We start from the raw sequence: 25,081 nt of genomic DNA, 5'->3' as shown, positions 1-25,081 counted from the left end.
TAGGCCGCCTGCATATTAAGAACTTAAGAACTTAACTTGTTGTTTATATACACAACGATTATATACTGAAAAAGCTTTCGTCAAAAAGTGCGTCATTTTCATACTTAAATTCATTTGGTATTTGATATTTACCGAAAGATATGCGTGCGTTCGACCTTAAGCACGTAATGCTATATAGTATCATAAAAGCGTATGTACAATCATTGGTGATTCTTTCTTCATAAATGTTGTTAATGTATGTGGTCGATAACATGTCTGCATTAAACCAATTTCAACAGTTTACGGTTGAATACAATTATCGCATGGTTGTTAAAGGACTCATACATCTGATTGGGCAAATCAGTAAATATAGATTCACATCTTTCTATTCATACATCAATAATGAATAAAATAAAATTAATGTGTATGCATTAAAAAGATGTTTTTGCACGCGCTCAACATCGCGCATAATAAAAAAAAAATAGGCGATTAATGAATGGTTCTTGTTGACAGAACGAGTAAAAGGCTGTTATATATCTGGCGTATAGGCTCACTTACTTTATGGAATAACTCGAGGTTCTAAATTGGAATACGTTTGAAAGATAGTTAAACATGGTGTCCAATTCTCCAACCACGGAATTGATGTTGCTTATAGTTACTGGATATATTGGAATCGTTATAGCGGCGGTACGTGTTTCAATTATTGCTGTGTCCATGACATAATAAGGTTAATAATACAAATAATAAAAATAGTATTACAAATAGTTATTAAAATAAATCGCGGCGACGCACGATATATTTAACGCGATATATCGCCCTTGTGAAGGTAGCCAAAAAGGTCGCCGCGAATCTCAAGAAAAATATCAAGTATCGTCGCGACTGTCATGAAAAATATCGTGCGTCGCCGCGACTGTCAAGAAAAATATCGTGCTTCGCTGCGACTGTCAATAAAATATCAAGTATCGCTTCGTGTGTCTAGTGTCGCCCTTGATGAAAGAAGTGCGAGATTATAGATGGCACTATCCGGATTCCGCAGAAAAGTGAGGGTTTGTGTTCTCCTTAATTGATGTTTATACCTTTCATGTCGTTATTACTTTCTACAGATAATACTTCACGATATAACAAGATACTGGGTCTCCTTGATGACATCTACACTGAATAGGACAGATTTCACATTACATTGCCATATAGTATGCCTGTGGATAGGACATCTTTGTAAACTATTTCAAACCAACGTTTATTGCCAGGACCATTAACGAAATTGTCATATTGACCAATGAAAACGACAATGAATTAAATGCCTTTTAATTCAATTCAAATCGACATACCATAAATATCTTTCGTTTTAGTAAACATCATACTTAAAGTTATATAACCCTTATGTTTTCACGTATGTATCGACCTTAAATACAACATAAATTGTTTCCATATTTTTTTCATCATCTTTGAAATTCAACGTGAGCCAATTTTGTCAATAGTATTAGAAATTCCTTTTCTGCCTCAGTTCCATGAGTTAGTCTCTAAAAAAGCGCTCGTCACTGATGGTAGAGCATTATCTGAAATATCATCTAAGTTATCACCAGTGTTAACACACTCGTCACTGATGGTAGAGCATTATCTGAAATATCATCTAAGTTATCACAAGTGTTAAAATGTAGCGCATATTGTTCTTTAATATTACTAATCTAATTATTAATTACCTTATTCAAATTGATTGCATGATTGAAATACGTTAATGTTTAAGATGGTAAAATTAGAGACTGACCATTTATAAATACATCATTAGTAACAGGTAACATTTCTTTTCATCGTTTCTTTTATTGTCAGGTCACTCAAAAGCTGTCAGGTTATCTACCCTCATATATCATACCTATCCTCGTGTCAATATATTGTAAAGTGGACAATGGTCTGTAATGTTAGTGAATGATATCAGTAATATAGCAATGGAATGTCCATTTTACCATGTGCATAAAAGGGTATTCACAGTGAACAAAACGTATATCATGAAAGTAATTCATGTCCTCAAAAGCGTAAATGTGAAATATAAAAATGAAATATACAAATTAAATGAGGTTATCGTAAATACATAATAGCTAACTTTATTATTGTTATGTTGTAAAGCTGGTAATAGTCTGTAATGCTAGTGAATGATATCAACAATATAGCCATAAAATGTATATTTTATGATGTGCATAAAAGTGTATACGCAGTGAACAAAACCTATGAAATGATAGTAATTCGGGTCTTTCTCATAGATGATTTCCACCATTGAAATGAAATATTCAAATAAAGTGAGGTTGTCGTAAACACATTTTAAACATATTTTGTATTGTTATAAACTATCCATTGAAATAAATGAATTAACATATAATGAACAGTGTGACTGAAGATCTTTAATCAAAGAGTGTTATCCACTATAGATTGTTTAACAAAATGGTTGCGAAAGTTAATTTATTCCGGAGGCTTTATTTTGGATTGCCACCCTTGCAAATACACTTGTATACCGGTCTAAACATAATTCTTACAAGACATCAGTAGATTTTTCTATTTGCAGAGCCTTAATGCAGCTTGTTTTAAAGACCATTAACACTGAGACTCAAACGTGAGTCTTAGTTCTAAGTGAGGGACAAAGAAATTTTGATAGGAAATCAAGTTAAGAACATTAAATGAAGTTAGTAAACTATGGGCAAGTAAAATGAAGTAATAAAGGGAAAATTTAGTTTAAAAATAAAATTTTGTTTCGAAAGAAAAATCTAAATAAGAATGTATTTATTAAAGTAAAATGTAGTGATCAAGGAAAATTTACTTAGCAAAGGAAAACGTTCTATAAACGTTAAATGTGTTATTAAAATTAAACATAATTAGGAAATGTAACTGAATTTGCAAAATAAAACAGTAAAAGTAGAACGTTGTTAGAAAAGTAAAAAAAAAAATATTTGGATATTTAAATGCAGTACGAAAAGAAAATGTAGTTATGAAAGAAAAATAAATATGAATGCGAGATGTATCAGAATGTGAAATGTAGTTAGGTCAGTAAATTGCGCATTAAAATGTACATGTACATGTTGTTAGGAAGGTAAACTATAGTTAGAAAAGCTAAATGTACTATGAAAGTTAAATGTAAGAAGGAAAGTGAAATGTACTAGGGAAATAAAATGTAGTTTATAAATAAACATGTTAAAGGATAAAGAGATATGTTTAGAAAAGTAAAATGTATTTATGATAGTAAAATGTCTTTAAAAAGGGAAATAAAATCATGAAATTGACATGTTTTATGTATGTTACGTGTAGTTAGGAAACTGACATGTAGTAAAGGGAGGTTTTAAAATAGTATAGAAAGTGAAATGTATTCTGGCAAGTCAACTGTAGTAAAAGAAAAGTAAAATGAAGTTCTCGTTACAACACAAAGAAACATATATGAAATCGTTAAATAAAAACTGAATTTCGTTCTAAATCGAGACTTTTACACTTCTGGGGTTATACCTATGGGTGTTTACTGGCCGTTTAAACAACGATAAAAAAAAAATCCCGCACAGCTATCGAATGCATCGCATCTAAGTGAATACAATCTATTGACAGACAGACAGACAGACAGACAGTTTATTCAGACTTATACATAAGTACATCGTCTTAATACACAAATATACACATTATTTTCTGTCACATGAATAGGTATAACAACATAACATTACATAACATAAATGGTCATTTAAGAATTCAAATATAAATAAACACAATCAAATTGCATGAATACGTAAATTCTATCAAAGCGGTAATGAAATTTATTAAACAGCATTATTAAGAATTGCATTTCTTATAGCAAAAGCTTCTTTCATATATTTACATACATTTGAAATGACTGGTTTGTCACATGAGGCTAATAACTTGTGGAATTTATATACAGATGGGTTAATATAAAATATGCGACTAATATATTTTTTCCTTAAATCAGTGTAACAGCGGCATATACATATAAAATGGTATTCGTCTTCTAAATCCAAGACATTACAACATAAACAATAACGTTCATTACGTGGTATGTTATTTCGGGCGTATCTGCCAGTTTGTATACTCAACGGATGTGCAGAGACTCTCAATCTTACAAAAAATAATCGAAGGCTTCTAGGAAGTAAATCTAAATATGGTTCATATTCCAAACAGCTTTTAAAAGCTTTATACATATCTAATACAGTACTATTATTCATTTTACCGTACCACTCTTGTTTAAAATTGTCGACAAGTCTACATTTGAACTCGCTAATAAAACTATTAACATGTACAACGTTAGGATTTTCAAATACATAACCGAATCCAAAATTATTTAACATGTTCTTGACATTTGAGACCCAGTTTGTATAACCTTTATTACAATCGCTCAAGGCTTGTTTGTACACAGTTTGCATAATGATATTTTCATTGTTCATAACTTTAAACCAATATTTAATAATTTTAACAAACCTGTTTACATACAATGGATATCGACCTAATTCTCCATAAACAGCAACATTACATGTATTTATTTTCACCTGTAGCAATCGTTTGCAAAATTTTAAATGTATGCGTTCTATATCATCTGACTTAGTGAAACCCCACACTTCTGAAGCATAATTTAATATAGAACCCACAAAAGCGTCAAACAACTGGCAAAATATTTTCGGTTTTATGTCAAATTCATTGCATTTAAACAAAAATGTATTCAATGCTTTAAGGGCTTTACCAACCAAATGTTCTTGGTTTAATTTAAAACTTCCTGTATAATTCAACACCGTGCCTAAATAGTTAAAGTTATCAACGACTTCAATACCAATACCATTATATGACCATTTTTCATTTTCTTTTAATCGCCCTCTTTTCCGAAATACCATTATTTTAGTTTTTGCAGTGTTAACTTTTAGCCCCCAAGCATTGCAGTATACATATAATTTATCTAAATGTGATTGGACTTCAGCAGGTGACTTGCCTAAAATAGCCATGTCATCAGCAAATAATAATAAAATCAACACAATATCATCTATACTCAAACCAGAGTTAATGCTATCTTGTAAGTAAAGTTCAAAATCTTCAACAAATAAAGAAAACAAGATCGGCGACATTACCTCCCCTTGCCTCAGTCCAACCGCATAACTAAAATAATCTGAATAGGATGAACATGATTTAACACGTGACTTAACATTCGCATACATATCCTTCACTATTCTTAACAATTTACCTTGTATACCAGACTTAAACATTTTCAACCATAATGCATTGCGGTAAATACTGTCAAAACATTTAAACATATCGACGTATATAACATACAAACGTTTATTTTCATTCAAATAATTTTGAACAATTGACATCAGTATAAAAATAGCATCAACAGTTGAATAGCCTTTTCTAAATCCGAACTGCGCATCCGAAATAATAGTGTTTTCATTGCAAAAAGTTTCAATGCGTTTATTTAAAATCGTGGTAAATAATTTTGAAAAGCAGCTTACTAAGGTAATCCCTCTATAGTTATTTACATCATTAACTGAGCCTTTTTTATGCAAAGGGATTATTACTCCTTCTGTCCATTTATCGGGGAAAAAACCCGATACAAAAATACCGTTAAACACATCGCATAAATGGGCAGATAAGATATCACTACATTCAAGGAAATATTCATTCAACATACAATCACTACCAGATGATTTATTCCGTTTTAAATGTTTAATCGCATTGCGAACTTCCTCAACAGATATTGGCAAGTCAAGTTCAGGAAATGCAGAATTTTCTAAGTTAAAATCATTATTTAAACAAAAATCCTCTGCTCCAGTATGACAAAAATCAGCATTATTGTTACTAATGTTTTCAAAAAACTTTGTAAATTCTTCTAATGATATTTTATTTTTAATGACGCTATTTTTTGCTTTGAAAAATCGCCAGAAGTCCCTTGGTTTTTGCTTCCTTAAATTTTCGATCTTCAACATTTGTTGCCTATAGCAAACGGCTTTCTTCCTACGAATTAGGTCTTTATAATATTTCTTACTCGAACATAAACCTTCTCTGTTAGTATCTGTTTTACAAGAGTTAAAAACACGTAAAGCTGCGCGGTACAAATTTCGTGCAGTAACGCACTCGTGGTCAAACCATTCTGCATGTTTTATACAGGTATTAACATTAAAACTAGGGTTGGTATTATAAACACGACAATTGGAGAATAACGGGTCCGCAACACTGCGAATAGTTTCGGTAAAATTATTCAAAACGTCATTAATTGATGAACGACTTGAAAAATCTATATGGTGCACAATATTATTAAATGCTGGTAACATAGAAATAATCCCTGAACGAAATTGCTCTCGTAACACATCGTCCCATTTATAATTGACATCGGTGTAAGACTGATACTCTGACGAGACATAATTACATAATAACGAAAAATGTAACGGGGCGTGATCACTGAACTCATTAAAATCATGCACGGTAAAATCCGATATATTTGAAAAGCTGCATTCTTTTGTCAACAAATAGTCAATGACAGACGTACCGTTATTCGAATAAAAGGTTTGCTTACAGCTATTTCCAACTCTACCATTAACAATACGTAAACTAGTGGATTTGCATAGATCAAGTAATCTAACTCCATGACAATTTAGTGAGCTATCAACAGAGGCCCTAACTGAGGTGTTATCTGGGCAGTAATCAGAGTCATCATATACAGTATTTATTTTATCTTGTACAATAAAATCACATTTATTGCCAACTCTGCTATTAAGATCGCCAGTAACAAATATTTTACCAAATTCCGAAAAATAAGTTATATCGTTTTCTAAAATTTCAAAGAGATCTACATTAAAGGTATTATATACTGGAGAATCATGTCCCCATACATAAGTGGCACATATATAAAAATCATCTGGGATATTAAAAAATGTACGATCACATTTTAACCAAATTATTGTATCATAATGATTTTTTACGATTGAAACACCATCGGCTAGTTCTTCTTTAATATAAACAACAATACCACCACTATTTCTTCGAGCTTTACGATGTTGGAATTTTCTAAAAAGTTAAAAGTCAAATATCCACTCAAATCTATATTACTAGAGCTATTCGTCCAGGATTCAAACAAAAAACATATATCATTAGAACTCAAGATATTAACAAAATTTGAACATAACTTTTTACAATCGGTAAGTCCGTTAACATTCCAGGACAGGATTTTCAGTTCATCACCGCCGTGTTCCTAGGCACGCACCGGGGTTCCGTCGATGTAGAGCGTATCGAAGGCCAGGTACGCTTTTTTCCCCAGCCGCCTCGCCTCTTTCATTTTCGGCACCAATAACCTTCTTTTCCGTATCACTTCCGGAGGATATTGCTCAAAGACGGTAAAACCCGTGCCGTCCAGTTCTTTCCATTTTTTCCTCACCATTTCCCTGTCTTTGAAGTAGCTAAACTTCGCCACAATGTTTCGGGTTTTCCCGTGTACTGGCGATCCTGGGGACCGATGTACACGCAGCTATTGTGTACATTCATTGAAAAGGATGTGCTTTAAATGAACTTTTACATGTACGATTGCCGTTTATCAAATGTGTTTACATCTACTCACATATTTGTGAATTTGCCATCAATCAACGTAAAGGTCATAAGGTTTCATGTTCAATCATCGGAGAGGAGTTGATTTGTCTCTCCTTTTTCAATAATTTAGTGTAATTAAAGATTGTTTATTATTCATGTTCGTAAAGGTTTCATATAATGTCACGATATGTTCACAATTGGTCTAATTTTGATTATATGTCGTGCTTCGAGAGTGAACAAGACCGTGTTTAAGAGTGTCAAATATGTTCACGGGTGCCACTTAAGGAATTGAGCGTTTGATGTGAAGTGCATAATTTCCTTTTCACGTAAAAATATTGTATACAAGTTGAAAAGTCCCTAAATATTTGCGGCATATATTTACAATAATGGCATAGAATGGGCGTAATGCCATGAGCTCAAAATAGTTTGACAGTTAACAATACTGATTGAATATTTAATAATTCCCAATAGGTAATGTAAACAAGTGAAATGAGATATCCAAGTTACCTGAAGTATCGTGTTATTATAATTATAATACAAACACATCAATAGTGTTACACAAATACATCAATTACTTAAACGATTTAGATGACACCGAATTTTAATGCAGATCGTTAATCGTAGACTACGAAGAATGAGTGATTTCAAACAACTGTAAACTCATTTATATTCTTCGACATGACAATTACGTGTTGTTATGTTGTTTCTTTTTTTAAAAGTATGACTTTTTTTATCGTAGACACGTAAATTTGTTGATTTCTAATTTTTGAAAAATAAGGACTTTGCATCGTCATTTTTCGATGTGTTTGAGTTAAATTCAAAGATCGGTCAACACACGTCAAATAATTAGTTTACAGTAGCAGTAGCAGTAGCAGTAGTAGCAGTAAAGAAAAGTGTGATTGAAGATCGTGAATCAGATTGTAACTACGATAAAAGTATTTATAAAATGCTTGCAAAGTGATTTCATTTTGGATTGCTGCCTTTCGAAATACCTTGTTTATTTACTGAATTCTGAATATTTGTAAACCATATAAATTACAGCGCAAAAATTAGTTTTTGTTCTTAGTGGAGGAAAGATACATACAACAATTAGGAAAGTAAAATATAGTTTGGAAAGTAAACTGAGTTAAGGGAAGGAAAGTAAAATTATTTCAAGAAAGTAAAATGTAGTTAGGACTGTGAAAGAGTGTTTCGATGACATGTCGAGCTCAGTTTGATGACATTTGGAGCTTATTTTGATGATATATCAGGCTTGTTGCATGACACGTCGAGCTAGTTTTGACGACATGAATTTCCAGTTTATCAACATATTTTGCACGTGTGTGAATAAAACTAATGTTTGAAGAGTTGCCTATTTACATGATGCTTATATTACAATTTAGCTTTTGATAGGATGTGTTTTGGTATTTGGGTGCACCACGAGACATGATGCTTATTTGACAATTTAGCTTTTGATAGGATGTGTTTTTGGTATTTGGATGCACCACGTGACATGATGTTTATTTGACAATTTAGCTTTTGATAGGATAAGGTTTTGGTATTTGGGTGCACCACGTGACATGATGTTTATTTGACAATTTAGCTTTTGATAGGATGAGGTTTTGGTATTTGGGTGCACCACGAGTGTTGATTTAGAGCACCACGAGTGTTGATTTAGAATCATTGTTTTTTGTCGAGCGTGAAATAGATATTATTCAAGATCAATCAGTTGTGGTAAAACCTTAATCCGGTAAATTTCAAACAGCGATTTCAATATGTAAGTTTCACCTGTACATGTTGAAACAACCGTTTCACCTATTTTATGCATTTAATCATATCACTGACTGTTCAACTCTCTACATTTGTCAGGGATTTTTAAAAGTTAGGTTTGGAGTTCGAATATTCAAACCTCAATTGGGGAATATCTATAATCTCTCTCTTATAAATAATGGTCTTGTTATTATCTATGTACGTTAATATTTGTGTTCATTTATTTAGTGAAAGTCTAGTTTCGATGAAATCTCGGACATGTTTTGATGATGACATGTCAGGCTTGTTTCGATGACATTAAGTACATGTTCATCAACATATTTCGCGGTTGTATAAAACAAAAACATAACCATTTTAAGGCTGTTTACCCGATGAGATCGGATGATTGAGATTGTATAGGTCGATTTGGAGTATATGGATGCAATTCGTGTGTTTATTTAGATCCATTGGTATTTTGTCGAGCGTGAAATACGTATTTATTCAATATAAGTAATTCGCGAGTAAGACATAATCTGGTGTATTTATGCCAGCACTGAAAAAAAGTGTTGGGTTTTTAAAAACATTCTATTCAAAGACTTTAACTAACATATACAAAAAAGACCGCATGGAAGTATGTTGCCAGGAGTTTTCACGTACCGAAAATCGAGTGTCGCACACTACAGCCATCTTGTACATGTTACGTCATCATATTACGTCATCATCTTACTCATTGTGTACACACCGGTCTTACTGACAATAACGTAGTGACGTCACCATCTATGTATAAAATGCCATCTTACTTACAAGTCAAATGTCTAAGTACAATGTACGTCATTTTTTTTAAATGTCTTGTCCGAGCACTATGTCCCCCATGTATAGACGGGTTTTGAACAAACATGGTTGCCCATATGAGCCTCGCTCTGTGAAAACGGGATTTAATGCATATACGTAAAGTGTCGTCGCTGAAAAGCCTGCACATTCCACACAGGCTAATCAGGGACGAACCTTATCATTTCAATTGACTTTTTGTTTAGAAGAGACTTCCTTAAAATGAAAATGTATATGAAATAATATGGAATGACACTTCACGTACATGTTTAGTCTAGTTTTATCAGGGTCAATATCAATCTCCACTCAGAGTTGTCGTTCCTTGCATACAATCTCTGCCATCACATGAAAATCCTACCAGATTTGGTAGGATTTTATTTCATTGGTTTGGTATTATATTATGAAAAGTAGTGTCATTTTCTTTTACATTCCGAAAAAAAGTTTATAAGTTTAGGTTCATTATTTAAAAAAATACCTAGCTTAAAAAAGTAAAAATAACAACGGTTGACTTATTGCACCACGTGGCTAGGCTATCATCACGTGGTTGGTTATGAAGGCATGTATTTGATCCAGCTATGCTGGTTCCCGTCAAATCTCAGGGAGGAGGTTGGGTCAATAAATGATTGAGACTCCAATGTAAAAGTATAGAAAGTCCGAGCTCTTAGCAAGCCGTGGTTGGACTCCAAAATACCTTGGCCAAAATTTCATACGGGAAATGTGAGGTCGGCGACGGAACAGAAGAGACCTTTAAATGCAATGTCATACATTGAGTTCAAAGATCAAAATACAGCAGCTCATTGTCAAAGCTTTACATATGCACCCATTCGTCAAGTTTGTGGATGTATCACCATCAGTTATTGTTCTATTTAGTATTGGCTAAACATAAACATTTTAAACAAAAACAAAAGTGTTTCTCGTTGTGAATATATAAAGTAACAACGTTGTTAGTTATGTACATGAATCATGAGGCTGAGTTTTTTACCCATTTATTCCTAGTGGACTCTCCCATCCTTCTAAACTGGATCAATTTATTTCTAAAAGTAGGGATGTCTTGTATATTTATTTCTATATTTAGAATATTTCTTACAGAAATTTCTTTGAGCATCATGCGGCGTCTCATCTGTGTCTACGCTGTTTACAAAGGTCTTTTTTCTAGACGTTAGGCATAAATGGGTTAAAGATACGAGCGTAAAAATTAAGGAAAAGTCGTGCTTTTACTACACACTGTACACATGCAAAGCTTGTTAATAGAGCCAATATAAACTGAGTTCTGCGAAGTTCGCTAAATACGAGTATATCACTTCATATCACTTTTATCACAAAAATGTTTGTTTGTTTAGTTAGGATTTTCGCCGTTTTCAATAGTATTTTAATCATACATTTCAATTGAGATACGGAGTAAATGAACTAGAAAATATGTTAATTTCATTTTCTCTCTAAAAAGAGGACTCCATGTGATCTGTATACTTATGATTTAATCCGGCATTGATTTTATTTCTATTCAACAAGAACTTTTTATCATATCATTAAACGCAACTGAATTGCGAACTATGACTGATATATTCATCCGTTTTTTTCTTTATATCACCATTTCAAAACATTTCAGTGTTCAAAGTTACCCCATTTATGACTAAAGTCTAGAAAAAGGCCTTGGCAAACAGCGTTGACCTAGATGAGCCGACGCATGCTTCGGCGTCTCATCAGGGTCTGCGCTGTTTGCTAAAAGGAATTTCTTTAAGAAATATTCTAAATATAGAAATAAAAATAATAGACATCCCTAATTTTGAAAAGAAATTGGTCTAATTTAGAAAGATGGGCGGGTCCACTAGGCATAAATGGGTTAAAGGACTGTCCCTGATCCAATATTTGATTGAAATTGATAGATTCGATTTTTACATGTACTCCATGTTTTTGAAGAATGCATTGATTGGCGGATTGCAACTGGTAAACAAATGAGTCTCGCTCGGGGAAAACGGGACATGCGCAATAACAATCAGCTTCCTGAATCATTCGAACCTCGTCCTATGAAAACGGGGCTTAATGCATGTACGTAATGTGTTGGGCCAGATTATCATGTAGAGTCCACACAGGCTAAGCAGGGACATCAATTTCCGCTGTTATGGTATTTTTTCTTCTTTGCAAAAATCCAATTTAGTCGGAAAATGTCGGACTGCACAGACTAATCTGGGACGGCACTTATCGCACATGCATTTTGGTTCTTTTTCCAGCAGCGCGAACTCAAATATATAATGGTGTTTTATAATTGCTTTAAATAAGACAATGCTCTTTGTCTGAAATCCGCTGTATTGAATGCTATTAAATCATTTGATTAACCCTAATTTTGAAATTCTGTTTTCCGGAAAGAATACTTATGAAAATAGTACAGTAAAAGGCATATTTCGTTCAAACTTTTTAGGTAAAAGTTGGTCATGCTTTAAAATTTGCCCCCGAAAACATGGAGTTTTTATTTCCATACAAAATATCGTAATCGCGAATGTTACGTGACGAATATAAAAGAATAACGTCATTTGATGTGTATCGCGTGTTCAACGTGCTCCTTTCTTTATCTTCTTCTTCGTCTTCTTCTTCGTCTTCTTCTTCTTCTTTTTCTGTAGTTTTCGTTTTTTTTTCATGTTGTAGTTTAATAACAGACAACGATGTATATATAGAATATCAGTAAATTACAAATATATTTATTCGACACTAACCTTTTTCCTCGCTTAGCAAAACTGCTTTCTAGAAATAAAAGATCCGTTGTTGTTTTATGCAAATTAATGTAAGTTTCTAGTCATGGCTACCTTAACTTGAAATGTCATTTTTATTTAATATGTTCGGACTTCAAGTGACCACATCCCGTTCCTATATATATCACCAATGTTGTCATTTCCGCATTTTGTTTGCTATGTAAAATGGCCGTTAAACGGACCCGATCCCAAAGCAAGCGGACCCGATCCCAAACCGAAGTTAGAAAACAAAATTCCACCCCCCCATGTTTTTTTAACCCATTTAAGCCTAGCGTCCTGAAAAAAGGACATTGCAAACAGCGTAGACCCAGATGTGGCGTCTCATCTGGGTCTGCGCTGTTTGCTTAAAGGAATTTCAGTAAGTAATATTCTAAATATAGAAGTAAATATACTTGACACCCCTAATTTTGGAAATAAATTGATCCAATTTAGAAGGATGGGAGAGTCCACTGGGCATTAATGGGTTAATATAAGAGTGTCTTATGACTTATAATTATTATAAAGTATATCTCAATTTTATTTTTTAAACAACCTAAAGAATATATAACTATAATTTATATGATTTTATCCAAAATGACCAGGAAAAGACCTGTTGTGTCAATATTTGTTGACAAAAAAATTCCAATTTGGTTCTTTTTGTCGAAAAAATCCCGATTTTTTCACTTGTATCGATTAAAAAATCCCCATTTGACAAGGCTGGGAAAAAACCGTTTCCATATTGTAGTCATGATAAGTTTTCAAATAAATTACATCATTACATTCGTTGGGAGGATAGTTCGTGCATTTTTTACTATTTCGTTGACACGAAACTTCGTGGATTTCAGATTTTGGGAGGAATATTCGGCGGTCATTTTCCTATAAGTTTGTGTTAAAGTTTTGTATCGGTCAATCTAGGTAGTCAATGAAAATTATTGTCCAATGAAACATATGGCATCCTAGAAAAGTATAGATCTTTGCCTAAAATCAAAATCTAAAATATAATCCTCAGATAGATCCATATTGTGAAACCTCAAATAAACCTAGATCTTGACTGAAAGGCCTGATTGAGATTCTGAGAACCTTTTTTGTTCATCCAAATCAGAAGTCATATAAAAATATGGGTTGATCTAATATTAATCCCTGATTTCAATCATGAGCCCTGTTTTGTCATGAATGTAAGGCCAATTCATGCTACGTTTTGATTTTTGCATTTTGAGACCTTAATAATCAGAATATCCTTAAAATAAACTGCACTTGAAAAAAAAGACAATTAAAATAAGCCAAAGATTTCTGTGCTTAGCATTGGTTGCTTCCTCGAAAAACACGTTCAAAAAGTTAATATCTCTTATGATGTTCAATCAAATATTGATCTATCCGATTAACTCTTAAAGGGGCCTTTTCACAGATTTTGGCAAGTTTTGAAGTTTGTCATTAAATGCTTTATATTGATAAATGTAAACATTGGATACAAAAAGCTCCAGTAACATGCGAGAATAAAATTTAAAAAAGAAAACAAATGTAACCCTCAGCAGGGCTCGAACCACTGACCCCTGGAGTCCTGGAGTAAAAAGTCTACCACTTAGACCACTCGGCCATTCTTCCGAATACAATGCCAGATGTATTTTATACTTTATATAAGCAATCCTCGTAGTTTCACAAAATATTACGACAACAACAGAACTCTTCAAATTATTAATTCGTTTCGCGTTGCAACGCTTTATAATTTTCGGGGTTTTAAATCGTCAAAAGATGCATATAAAGGATATATTAGAGCATGGTAAATGTTCAGTATTACTGTTTCCTCCCAAATATCATAACTAAAACGAAAATTTGCGAACCTGAATAACTTTTTTTCAATTTAGTCTGTTTACCAAAACGTAAAAAGGCCCCTTTTAATGCGGAAAAAAATATACAGACAAGTGAGTTATTATTTTTAAAATGTTCCTTTCAGATAAAATTTGCTCATAATTGTCTTGCTTTTAATTTCCATTGTCCGCTTTCATCCATTTTAGTGTCCGCAAATAGTATTTTAAAGCTCCCAGCATTGTGATGCCAATTGTCCACCAATCGTATTAAACGCTCTCAGCGCTTTGATTTTCATTTCAGCCACCGACGGTGAACGACCTGCCTCGCAACATTTACGTCGGCAATCTGGAGACCCAGGAGCGGTACCTGTACACTCTCAACGTAACCGACCCCGACGCGGACGCCTTCGCCTGTTCCCACACCATCACGTATAACGACTCCATCAGCACAAACAGAGAGTTTGTTCTGCGAGAGGATACCACTACCAAAGGTTTTGATTTAATGAGTCTCGTGCTGATTAATCTGTGTTTTTGAATGCATATGCTTATCTGGGACTACACTTTCAGCCTAAACTGAACAGGCAGCCTGACTGCACAGGTTATTCAGGGTCGACACATTACACACATACACTAAGTCCGGTTTTCACAGAACGAAGCTTGAGTTTTTCAGGGAATTGATTGTTATTATGGTTCTACTAATGATGACAATGATGATGATGATTATGCTGATACTATTAGTAATTGAGACGATGTTTCAATGATGATTTTGCTGAATATAATGATTGACTACGACGACGAGGACAACGAAAACTAGGACGACGACAACGAGGACGACGACGATTATGATACTGATGATGAAATTATGATAATTTCATAGGGTTTTTAATTTTAAATTAAATTTGAAAAGTAAATAATACTTGTCTTTCTTATCCATTGACAGAATGGAAGTTTTATATTCGGGCGGGCGCTCTGCCAAGCCCAGACAACACAAAACCCTACATCAACACCATAGAATGCACGGACTCGAACTCCGGTAGTAGTGGAAGGTACAACATTACCGTCCGTGCGGTGCATGACGAGTTACTTACCCTGCCGAACATTGCTGGTACTGCAAGTAAGTTATATACGAGTTACTTACCCTGCCGAACATTGCTGATACTGCAAGTAAGTTATATACGAGTTACTTACCCTGCCGAACATTGCTGGTATTGCAAGTAAGTTATATACGAGTTACTTACCCTGCCCAACATTGCTGGTACTGCAAGTAAGTTATAAACGAGTTACTCATCCTGCCCAACATTGCTGGTACTGCAAGTAAGTTATATACGAGTTACTTACCCTGCTCAACATTGCTGGTACTGCAAGTAAGTTATATACGAGTTACTTACCCTGCCCAACATTGCTGGTACTGCAAAAAAAGTTATATACGAGTTACTTACGCTCGTTTGATTATTGTCGGCTCAGGTACTACTAAGAAGTACCGAGGGTACTCGTGAGTCTACAACAATGTACCACGGATACGGACAATACTGCGGGGTATACTGTCTGCACATCTGGTATTTTGAAGTAAAGTAGAGAGTACCCAATATACTTTCAAGTTGTACATGAGCCGATCATGACCGATTGAGCATTGCTTATCAGTACATCAGCACATTAACCCTTTGCATGCTCGGAAATTTGTCGTCTGCTAAAATGTCTTCTGCTGAATTTCTAAAATTAGCATTTTCTTCGATTTGTTTCAAAGAACACTATCAGAATAGCAAACAGTTTGGATCCTGATGAGACGCCACGTTCTGTGGCGTCTCATCTGGATGCAAACTGTTTGCAAAGGCCTTCAAAATCCGGTTCCCGCACTGAAAGGGTTAACTGACAGTAGTTATTTTGGAATAACTTAGCATGCCCAATATCGCTGTCTAAACGAAATTGTATCCTGGCTTACGGTGCTGGCTCATATGTTTATTTATAAACGTTGCACTAAATATAACGTTTTTAGCGATTAACTAATCTTTTAAAATCGCAGACATAAAAAGTAAGTACTCGAAGATCGGAAAGAGTTGTTAACTGTTCTAAAGAACACACCGTAACATGTTATCATGTTTCAAATATTTTTTTTAATCTTAAAATCTGTTGACTTCAAGAGTAACGGCCCGATGGTCGAGCTCTGCCGTTTGTTATTGTAGTATCGAACATCCGAAATATCATACATGGATTTTTAGTACTACGGATTTTATAAATTTACAATTTCTGTTTATACATTATACAGACGCCTTAAAGATCGACGCCATTTCAACGCTAAAAGGCAAAACGCTCAAGACGGCGAGCGCAAACAGTCGTGGGGGAAATTTAGTGGAATATAGCCTTGTCAGCGATCCCTCCTTTTCACCAGAATTCTTCACAATCGATTCAAGTAACGTGCAATTTACTTTATCCCTTCCAATTTTACTTATCTCAAATCTAATTTATAGTCATAAAAAATACAGTGCGGCAACCTTTATTTAGCACAAGTGCATATGAACACGACGAGTGTCAGCAAGGAGCAAATAAGCTTCACTCTCGGAAAACAGGGCTTAAAACATGTGCACTCCGCACAGACTTATAAGGATCGACATTTTCTAAGTCTCTTCTAAGCTAAAATCAATTTTATGCGAAAAGTGTCGTCCCTGATCAGCTCATGCGGACTGCACAGGATAATTTGGGACAGCTTTAACGCACAAGCTTTAAGCCTATTTTCAGAATTAGACACATGTATTCAATTATGTTCGGATGAAAATTTCTTTTAAAATTGCCTTGAAGACATCTTAACAAGCTGCGTCTTCATCGTTCGCAGTATAAACCAGTTTATGCCTAGTGGACTCTCCCAACCTTCTAAATTGGATCAATTTATTTCCAAAATTAGGGATTTCTAGTATATTTATTTCTATATTTAGAATATTTCTTACAGAAATTCCGTTAAGCAAACAGCGCAGACCCAGATGAGACGCCGCATTTATGCGGCGTCTCATCTGGGTCTACGCTGTTAGCCAAAGCCTTTTTTCTAAACGCTATGCATAAATGGGTTAATCTAACCGGAAGTTAAACATTGCTGCAGGTAATGGGGTCATCAAGGCCAACAGGGACTTCAAGTATCTGGACTCGAGATACCCCACAGTTTACCTGACGATCAAGGCACACGACACTGTGGACTCAATAGACGTCTACGAAACACAGATCGTCCAACTCACAAGTAAGGATCAGCAGACGGTTTGTTGCATAAATCAACTTTAAGGAGTTGCCGGAGGATACCGGAGATAGTCGATGTATCACGAGTAAATAAAGTCTGCGTGAGGCTTAATCGTGATACATCGACCATCTCCGGAAGATTGATTTAAGCAACAAATCTTCTGATGTTCTAGAGAGCGCATGCGTGTTTCGTGTGTACCCAGCATTTGAAAATTTGATCCCTGCCTAATTATATAATTGTTGATGCTAGATTCCAACACTTTGATATTTTCCCCTGCATTTTATGGTACCCAGCATTTTGATATTGAGTCAATACGTTTTGATGTTGGATGCATGCATTAACATAATGGTAACCTGTATTTGAAATTGATTCACTACCTTTTGATCTCGGTTGCCCTCCTTTGTTTGTTTTGGTTCACTGCATTTTTTTAAGCTGAATTCCTTAATTCTGATTTTATATTACTATTTTTACTATATTTTATCTTGTTTGTTTCCCGGATTATTTAAAGGGGCCTTTTCACAGATTTTGGCATGATTTGAAGTTTGTCAATAAACGCTTTATATTGATGAATATTAATATTGGATATGAAAAGCTCCGGTAAAAAATCAAGAATAAAATTAATAAAAGTAGAAAAAGTAACCCTCAGCAGGGCTCGAACCACTGACCCCTGGAGTCATGGAGTAAAAAGACTGCCACTTAGACCACTCAACCATCCTTCCGTATACAATGCCAGGTGTATTTTATACTTTATATAAACAATCCTCGTAGTTTCACAAAATATAAAGACAACAACAGAACTCTCCAAATTATTAATTCGTGTCGCGTCGCAACGCTTTATAATTTTCAAGTTTTTTAATCGTCAAAAGATGCATATAAAGGTTATTTTAGAGCATGGTGAATGTTCAGTATTACTATTTCCTCACAAATATCATAACTAAACGAAAATTGGCGAATCTGAAACAACTTTTTTCTATTTTGTCAATTTACCCAAACGTGAAAAGGCCCCTTTAATGCTGGAAATATGTTCATGTAATTGAGTGCCTTAAATGTTGATACTAGATTGATACCTGCATGTGGATTGTTTTTCTGAATGCTTGTAATGATATTTGACATTTTGATACTGGTTGATATTTGATTCGTGTACGTTAATAATGGATTCCAAATATTTAGTTTGTAAACTGATCTTTTTAAAAGTAAAAACACTCCGAGTTTTGGATACCGATGTACACATGTTGGTCGGAGTGCGTACTTTAATAATCATGTTCGAAACTTCGCTGAACATTTAACAGTGTATATAAACTTCTACCGCCTCATTCGACGCTGGGTTATATGACGCATGCCACTCCGTTTTTAGACCAGAACACCGTGCCTCGGATCGTCAACCTTGATCCTGGCCTGGCGGACTCCCAGCTCGAGTCGCTGGCCCTAGGGTCCGTCCTAATGACCTTGACAACCGAGGACCCGGACGCTTCGACGACTCTCACATACGCCTTCTCCTGTGTACCTCCAGACGGCAAGAACACGTTCACCATCGACACCAGTAAGTGTTACTCGTCTTAACACATTTATGCTTAGTGGACTCTCCCAGCCTTCTAAATTGGATCAATTTATTGCCAAAATTAGGGATGTCTAGTATATTTATTTCTATATTTAGAACATTTCTTACATAAATTCCTTTAATGCAAACAGCGCAGACCCTGATGAGACGCCGCATCATGCATCATCATCTCATCTGCGTCTACGCTGTTTGCCAAGGCCTTTTTTCTAGACGCTATGCATAAATGGGTAAAACGTTCATTTGAGGTTGCATTTGCGTAGTGGAGCTCTGTATGAGCCACGCAATAATCAAGAACTGGGCTTTATGCTCTCCGCTTGTGTTCGTTTAAAAGAAATCTGTTATCGAAAATCAAGTGTTAGCGGAAAACGTATTCTCAGATTAGCCTGTGTGGACTGCACAGGCTAAAATGGTATCGCACCTTACGCACATGCATTAATCCTATGTTACCCAGTGCGAGTCTGATGTTATTTGCATAACTATCTTGACCAGCTTGTTCAAGATCTTAACCGGTAAACAAATCTACAAGATTGACGTTTTTATGCTAATATCTCTTTCTGTTAAGGGGCCGTCAACCAGATTTCACGAACAAAGAAAAGTTCTAAAATTCCGCAATTTTTTACAATTATTAGTTTATATTGATTAAAATAGCACGACTGGTATATTATATTACTTGAAAAGTTGTTAAGTTTTCATATTTTCAGTATATTCGGTAATAAAATTGTACTGTGTATGTGTACCAGGTAACTGCCAGTTAACTATAACTAACGCAAGTAGATTGATCCTCATCGTCACGTGGTAAACCTAGAAATGCAAATTGTGCATGCGTAGTGAATTGTATATATTGTTATATATAATGATCAATCTACTTGCGTTATTTTAAGTGTGCATGACGTTATGTCGCCTATGTTCGCGATGTACTGTCGATTTCACACCGCGAAGTTTTATATATAAATAAAATGATTTAGATTATAAACTACAAAAAATCGTTCACATTAATACATCAAATATTGTTTTACGTATGTCATACACAATACATGCTCTAAACAACAACGTTCACTTATGTAAAATTCAAAAAGTCATGTGTGTATGTTTTTCAGACGGCAACGTGAAGCTCGCTCAGGCGCTAGATTACGAGACCGTGAAGACGTACACGTGTGGGTTTAACGTCAGCGACGGCACGGCCACGGGAGGTCCGTTCATGTACACGTTGACGGTGCAGGACGCCAATGAGGCCCCCTACTTCTCTGACACCATGTACTACGCGACGACGTCGGAAGGCGCCGTAAGTGGGAATTTAATCCATGTATGCCTAGTGGACTCTCCCATCATTCTAAATTGGATCAATTTATTTCCAAAATTAGGGATGTCTAGTATATTTATTTCTATATTTATACTATTTCTTACAGACATTCCTTTAAGGAAACAACGCATACCCAGATGAGACGCCGCATTATGCGGCATCTCATCAGGATCTACGCTGTTTGCCAAGGCCTTTTTTCTAGACGCTAGGCATAAATTGGTTAAAATAGCATTTCTATTTAAAATCTACGAAAATTTCGTACAATTGTTCGTTAAATAAACTTAACCAATTAAAAATCAGTTTTTCTTATGGCAATTGCCGACATTTCCACGTCAGATGTGGTCTGTTAAAATAGATGTTTGTAGATACAAATTGCTCCTTTCATATTATTGTTTTGCATATCTATTCATAAGACACATGAACACTAAAATGGTGTTCGTGTGTCGTATGAATAGATATATTCGCGGGAATTAATTGTGGGCACAAATAAATGAAAACGAGCATTTTGTATCTACAAAAATCTACCGTTTTATAGTCCTTGGACCTTTTACGCGTGTGTCTAATGTTGCAGTTCGTAAGTTTGTCCTGTCATTCAGGATTGTAGGTTTCACATTTATTGCAAATGCGTCAATTTTTGCTGGACGGAATTTTGTCTTTTCAACCGGTAATGTAGGATTCGCACTAATTGCGCTTTCGTCAATGTTTTCAGGCCGGAAGTGTGTCCTTTGACCCGAGTTTCTCGTGCTCAGACCAGGACGTTACGGATGTATCGAAACTGACGTACGCGTTCAAGGCAGCGAATAACAGCAACAGGTAGGTGCGTTTAGGTCGCCGTTGCGTAGTGACCATTCCGAGACCGGGAGGTCATGGGTTCGATCGCCACTGTCGGAGCGATCTTTAGATCTCCCTCACAGATACTTATTATTGGTTCTACCAAAGACACGGACTCGAGGCTTCCGATGATATCGAGCTTAATAGGTTGAAACAAAGACTTCAGCCCAGTATTTTATATGTTATGCCCCCCCCCCCCCCGAACACACACACTCGAAAAAGTACGATGCAAACAACTGTATGTAAGTGTTAAATAAAACAGTGCATGTTATGGAGGAACAGCTGCGTTATTTCTGTGTAATTATGCATAGTAATTTTACTTACTTTAGCATCATAGCATTGATTAATTTTACTTACTTTAGCATCATAGAATTGGTCAGTACATATTGAGCTGTGTGTAACATGTACTCGTCCTGCTCCGAGTTAAGGCCATTTGAAGTGTTTCCGAAAAGGGCCTTTTCTGCGTTTTCCCCGTAAAACAGAAACGCCTTTTGATACAGCTACAAATGAACGGTCAATACCAAAAGAGGTGTTACATATCGTGGACAAGCCACGGTCAGCGAGTGTTTGGACATAGTAATGGTACATTAAATGTTTTACACACCAGACATTGCATGTACTTGTTTTCGGTCAGTTCTTAATTTTAACAAACTCCGCATTCTATTGGAGCCTATATGTGTACGCATTTCAGAGACTTTTTAGTTCCGGTCAAAGCAATAATTTACATATTATTCTGCAGTTACTAGGTCGTTGGCGCTAAGGTCTTTTTAAGAACCACTAATATGAAGCTATTTATTTCTTTCACGTGTTACGTTCAGTTATGACGTTATAACTTGCAATCAGAACTATTGCGTGTTTTTAATTAGGTTTGTCAAAAGCAGCTATGACAGTAAGAATTATAGCGTGCTTTAATTTCGTTTTGCTATTTTTTAATCAGCAGTAATAACGTTATACTAGTAGTTTACAAAGAGAAATTTGACCTATTTTGATTTATTGTTTTCGGTTTCCATCAGCAATTATGACGTCAAAACGTTCAATGCAATTTATGACACGTTTTGTGCATTTGCGTCAGGTTTGCCATCAACACCGCCGGTGTCATGACATTTAAGGAAAACTATGACGTCGATAAGAACGCTATGCCTTCAAGCGTCGTGTTGACGGTGTTCTGCGTCGACGCAGGAGGAACCACTGGCGTCAAGAAAACCGGGTCTACACAGGTCACCATCACGATTGCAGTATGTGAATTTATTTACCGTACTTTACCATGTATTACGCGCAACTATGTATAGAGCGTACCACATTTTAAAATTAACATTAGGGAGATTTAAAATGCTCGTAATAATAGTGGTAACGTACTGTTATATTATTTTTTGTTACGTAATAGATTAATCTATCCCCCCTAAACATTGTTGAGATATTATGTTTTGCCCTGTTCGTTGGTCCGCCACGCCACTATCACTGCTGTTATTGCCTCTTTCTTCGGTATATATTTAACAGTCTTTCTGAGGTAAGTAGCAATGCATGAATAATATGGACTGTCATTTCGTCGCATCAGCAAACAGCAAAATGCCTTGAGAGAAATAACTAACGATATTTTATAAGATCTGACCAATGTTTCAGGATAACAACGACAACACGCCTACGTTCTCCTCGACGGCGTACACGTTTGACGTCACCTGCAACGTCGCTGGATCACAGATAGGTAAAGGATCACACATTTTTGTAAACTGGAATATGTTCAATGTTGGTGTCGCCATCTAGTGCGGTAGTAACCGGGCCAAAAACCAAGCTTATTCGCACAATGAGCGTGTATCAACCACTTTTTTAACCGGAGAATCTCAAATCACCAAAAGTATTTGTCGACCTTATATATACATGTAGATGAAAAGTTGCGTCTAAAACTGTTGGCATGGTTTTTGGTGTGACGTCATATTCGAGTTAACTGCTGCGTCCAAAATAATGTCCGAAAAAAACGAATGCCTCCTGTTTACAGGTTCCCTGCTAGTGACGGACGCGGATAGCGGAACCAATGCGGACGTGTCCTGTTCCGGCGCATCCGGTTCGTCCTCATCCGCCTACTACACAATCGGCGCAGACTGCAACATCTACTTGTCAAAGTCGCCAGACTTCGCAACCGGAACCACCGTAACGTACGTTGACGCTGAGCCATACTGTGCTTTCTAATGAGCCTCGTTCTTGGCGTAATGCACGTGTGTAAGGTGTGGTCCTAGATGAGCCTTTGCAGTTTGCACAGGCTCTTCAGTGATGGCACTTTCCGCCTTAACTGGACTTTCCGCAGATGTATAAATCCATGTTTTCCCAGAACGAGGCTCATTTTAAACCCTTCTGTGAAAACGTATTAACCCGTTATTATTTGTCTTCGGTTCGAAAACGCGTTTTATCATGTTTGGAAACAAATCATGATACATGCGGGGTTAATACAAATTAGGCGTAATGTTTCCCCATAGTAAGACATGGCGATGAAAAGCAGAAAACACATCATATAAAGTCTAATATCGTAATAACCGATAACTTCGACGTAGCTGACTGGGAAGTCGCGGGTTCGATCCCCGCCGTGGGTGCGTTCTTTAGATCCCCTCTATAGATACCAAGTACTGGTTTTGTCCACGAAACGAACTCGAGAGCGCTTCAAAAAGTCTTCGGCTTTCGATTCAATCGCGCTTAAATAAGTAAGTTTTTACTTATAAAGGACTACTGATACGTAACGTAACGTATTATAGGTACGTCGCCACAGCCGTTGACAAGGGAGCCCCGGCTCGCACGGGCACGTCAACAATCAACGTGATCTTCTCGGGTTGTACGACAACCACATCCACTACGACCACGACAGGTTACAGTATACCTAATAATTGAGATTGCAATGCTATACTCTCTTAAAAAGTAATCTTGATTTACTGGAAGACAGGGTTTAAGTTCATGACACTCGTTTTGTTATTCTTTCCTCGACATTAGTGCAGTAAAAGCATATATGTATACCAAGAAATCACTTTTATGTTTAAAGATTGAGCATACATATGGAGCCTTGCTCCATGGCGGGTTACAATCAACTAAACGTAGCCGAAAAACGTTAAAAAAAATCAGTTACCTTGATTCGTGTCAAGTTTTTTTCAGACTTCGACCATTTTTGAGTTCTAAAATATACATGGTTATATTCAGCTATGAATGGTCTGGAATTTATAGTTATCAGGGTACATACGTTGATTTGTAAACTAAAGTTGAAGTTGTAACATTAAATTAAATGTTTCAATAAGCATATTGTGACGTACAGTGGCAACGACGACGGCGTACAATTTCTTCGACCACAGCGAGAACATCGCGCTGTTCGTGATGTCCCTTCTTATGGGCCTGGCACTACTCGGCGGGCTGCTCTACTGCTGTCTGCGCATGTGCTGCGGCGTGTGCGGCGGCAGCGGCGGCGGCATGAGCAACATGTGCGACTGTCGGCAGTACGGGCGACAGCAGAGACGGGCTAGGTAGTAAAGCTAACTGACTCATACTGTTTGTCACTGATTGTTTTTTAAGTTTAAAAATCATCAATGGTGC

At 35.8% G+C, this 25,081-nt stretch overlaps 1 protein-coding gene across 1 annotated transcript in view; it reads left to right on the top strand.

The window, feature by feature from the left end:
• Positions 1 to 25,081, top strand: part of LOC127851689 (protocadherin Fat 4-like) — a 163,581-nt gene that overhangs the window by 68,409 nt on the left and 70,091 nt on the right. Inside the window, exons 2-11 of the mRNA XM_052385538.1 lie at positions 14,910 to 15,099; positions 15,549 to 15,722; positions 16,872 to 17,015; positions 17,697 to 17,831; positions 19,183 to 19,368; positions 20,484 to 20,668; positions 21,396 to 21,499; positions 22,590 to 22,752; positions 23,138 to 23,219; positions 23,511 to 23,667. Coding sequence (XP_052241498.1) covers positions 14,910 to 15,099; positions 15,549 to 15,722; positions 16,872 to 17,015; positions 17,697 to 17,831; positions 19,183 to 19,368; positions 20,484 to 20,668; positions 21,396 to 21,499; positions 22,590 to 22,752; positions 23,138 to 23,219; positions 23,511 to 23,667 — 1,520 coding nt within the window. The remainder of the gene's footprint in view (positions 1 to 14,909; positions 15,100 to 15,548; positions 15,723 to 16,871; positions 17,016 to 17,696; positions 17,832 to 19,182; positions 19,369 to 20,483; positions 20,669 to 21,395; positions 21,500 to 22,589; positions 22,753 to 23,137; positions 23,220 to 23,510; positions 23,668 to 25,081) is intronic.

The sequence above is a fragment of the Dreissena polymorpha genome, chromosome 11 (assembly GCF_020536995.1).
Source record: "Dreissena polymorpha isolate Duluth1 chromosome 11, UMN_Dpol_1.0, whole genome shotgun sequence".
Lineage (NCBI taxonomy): Eukaryota > Metazoa > Mollusca > Bivalvia > Myida > Dreissenidae > Dreissena > Dreissena polymorpha.
This window is presented reverse-complemented; position numbering and strand designations above follow the sequence as displayed.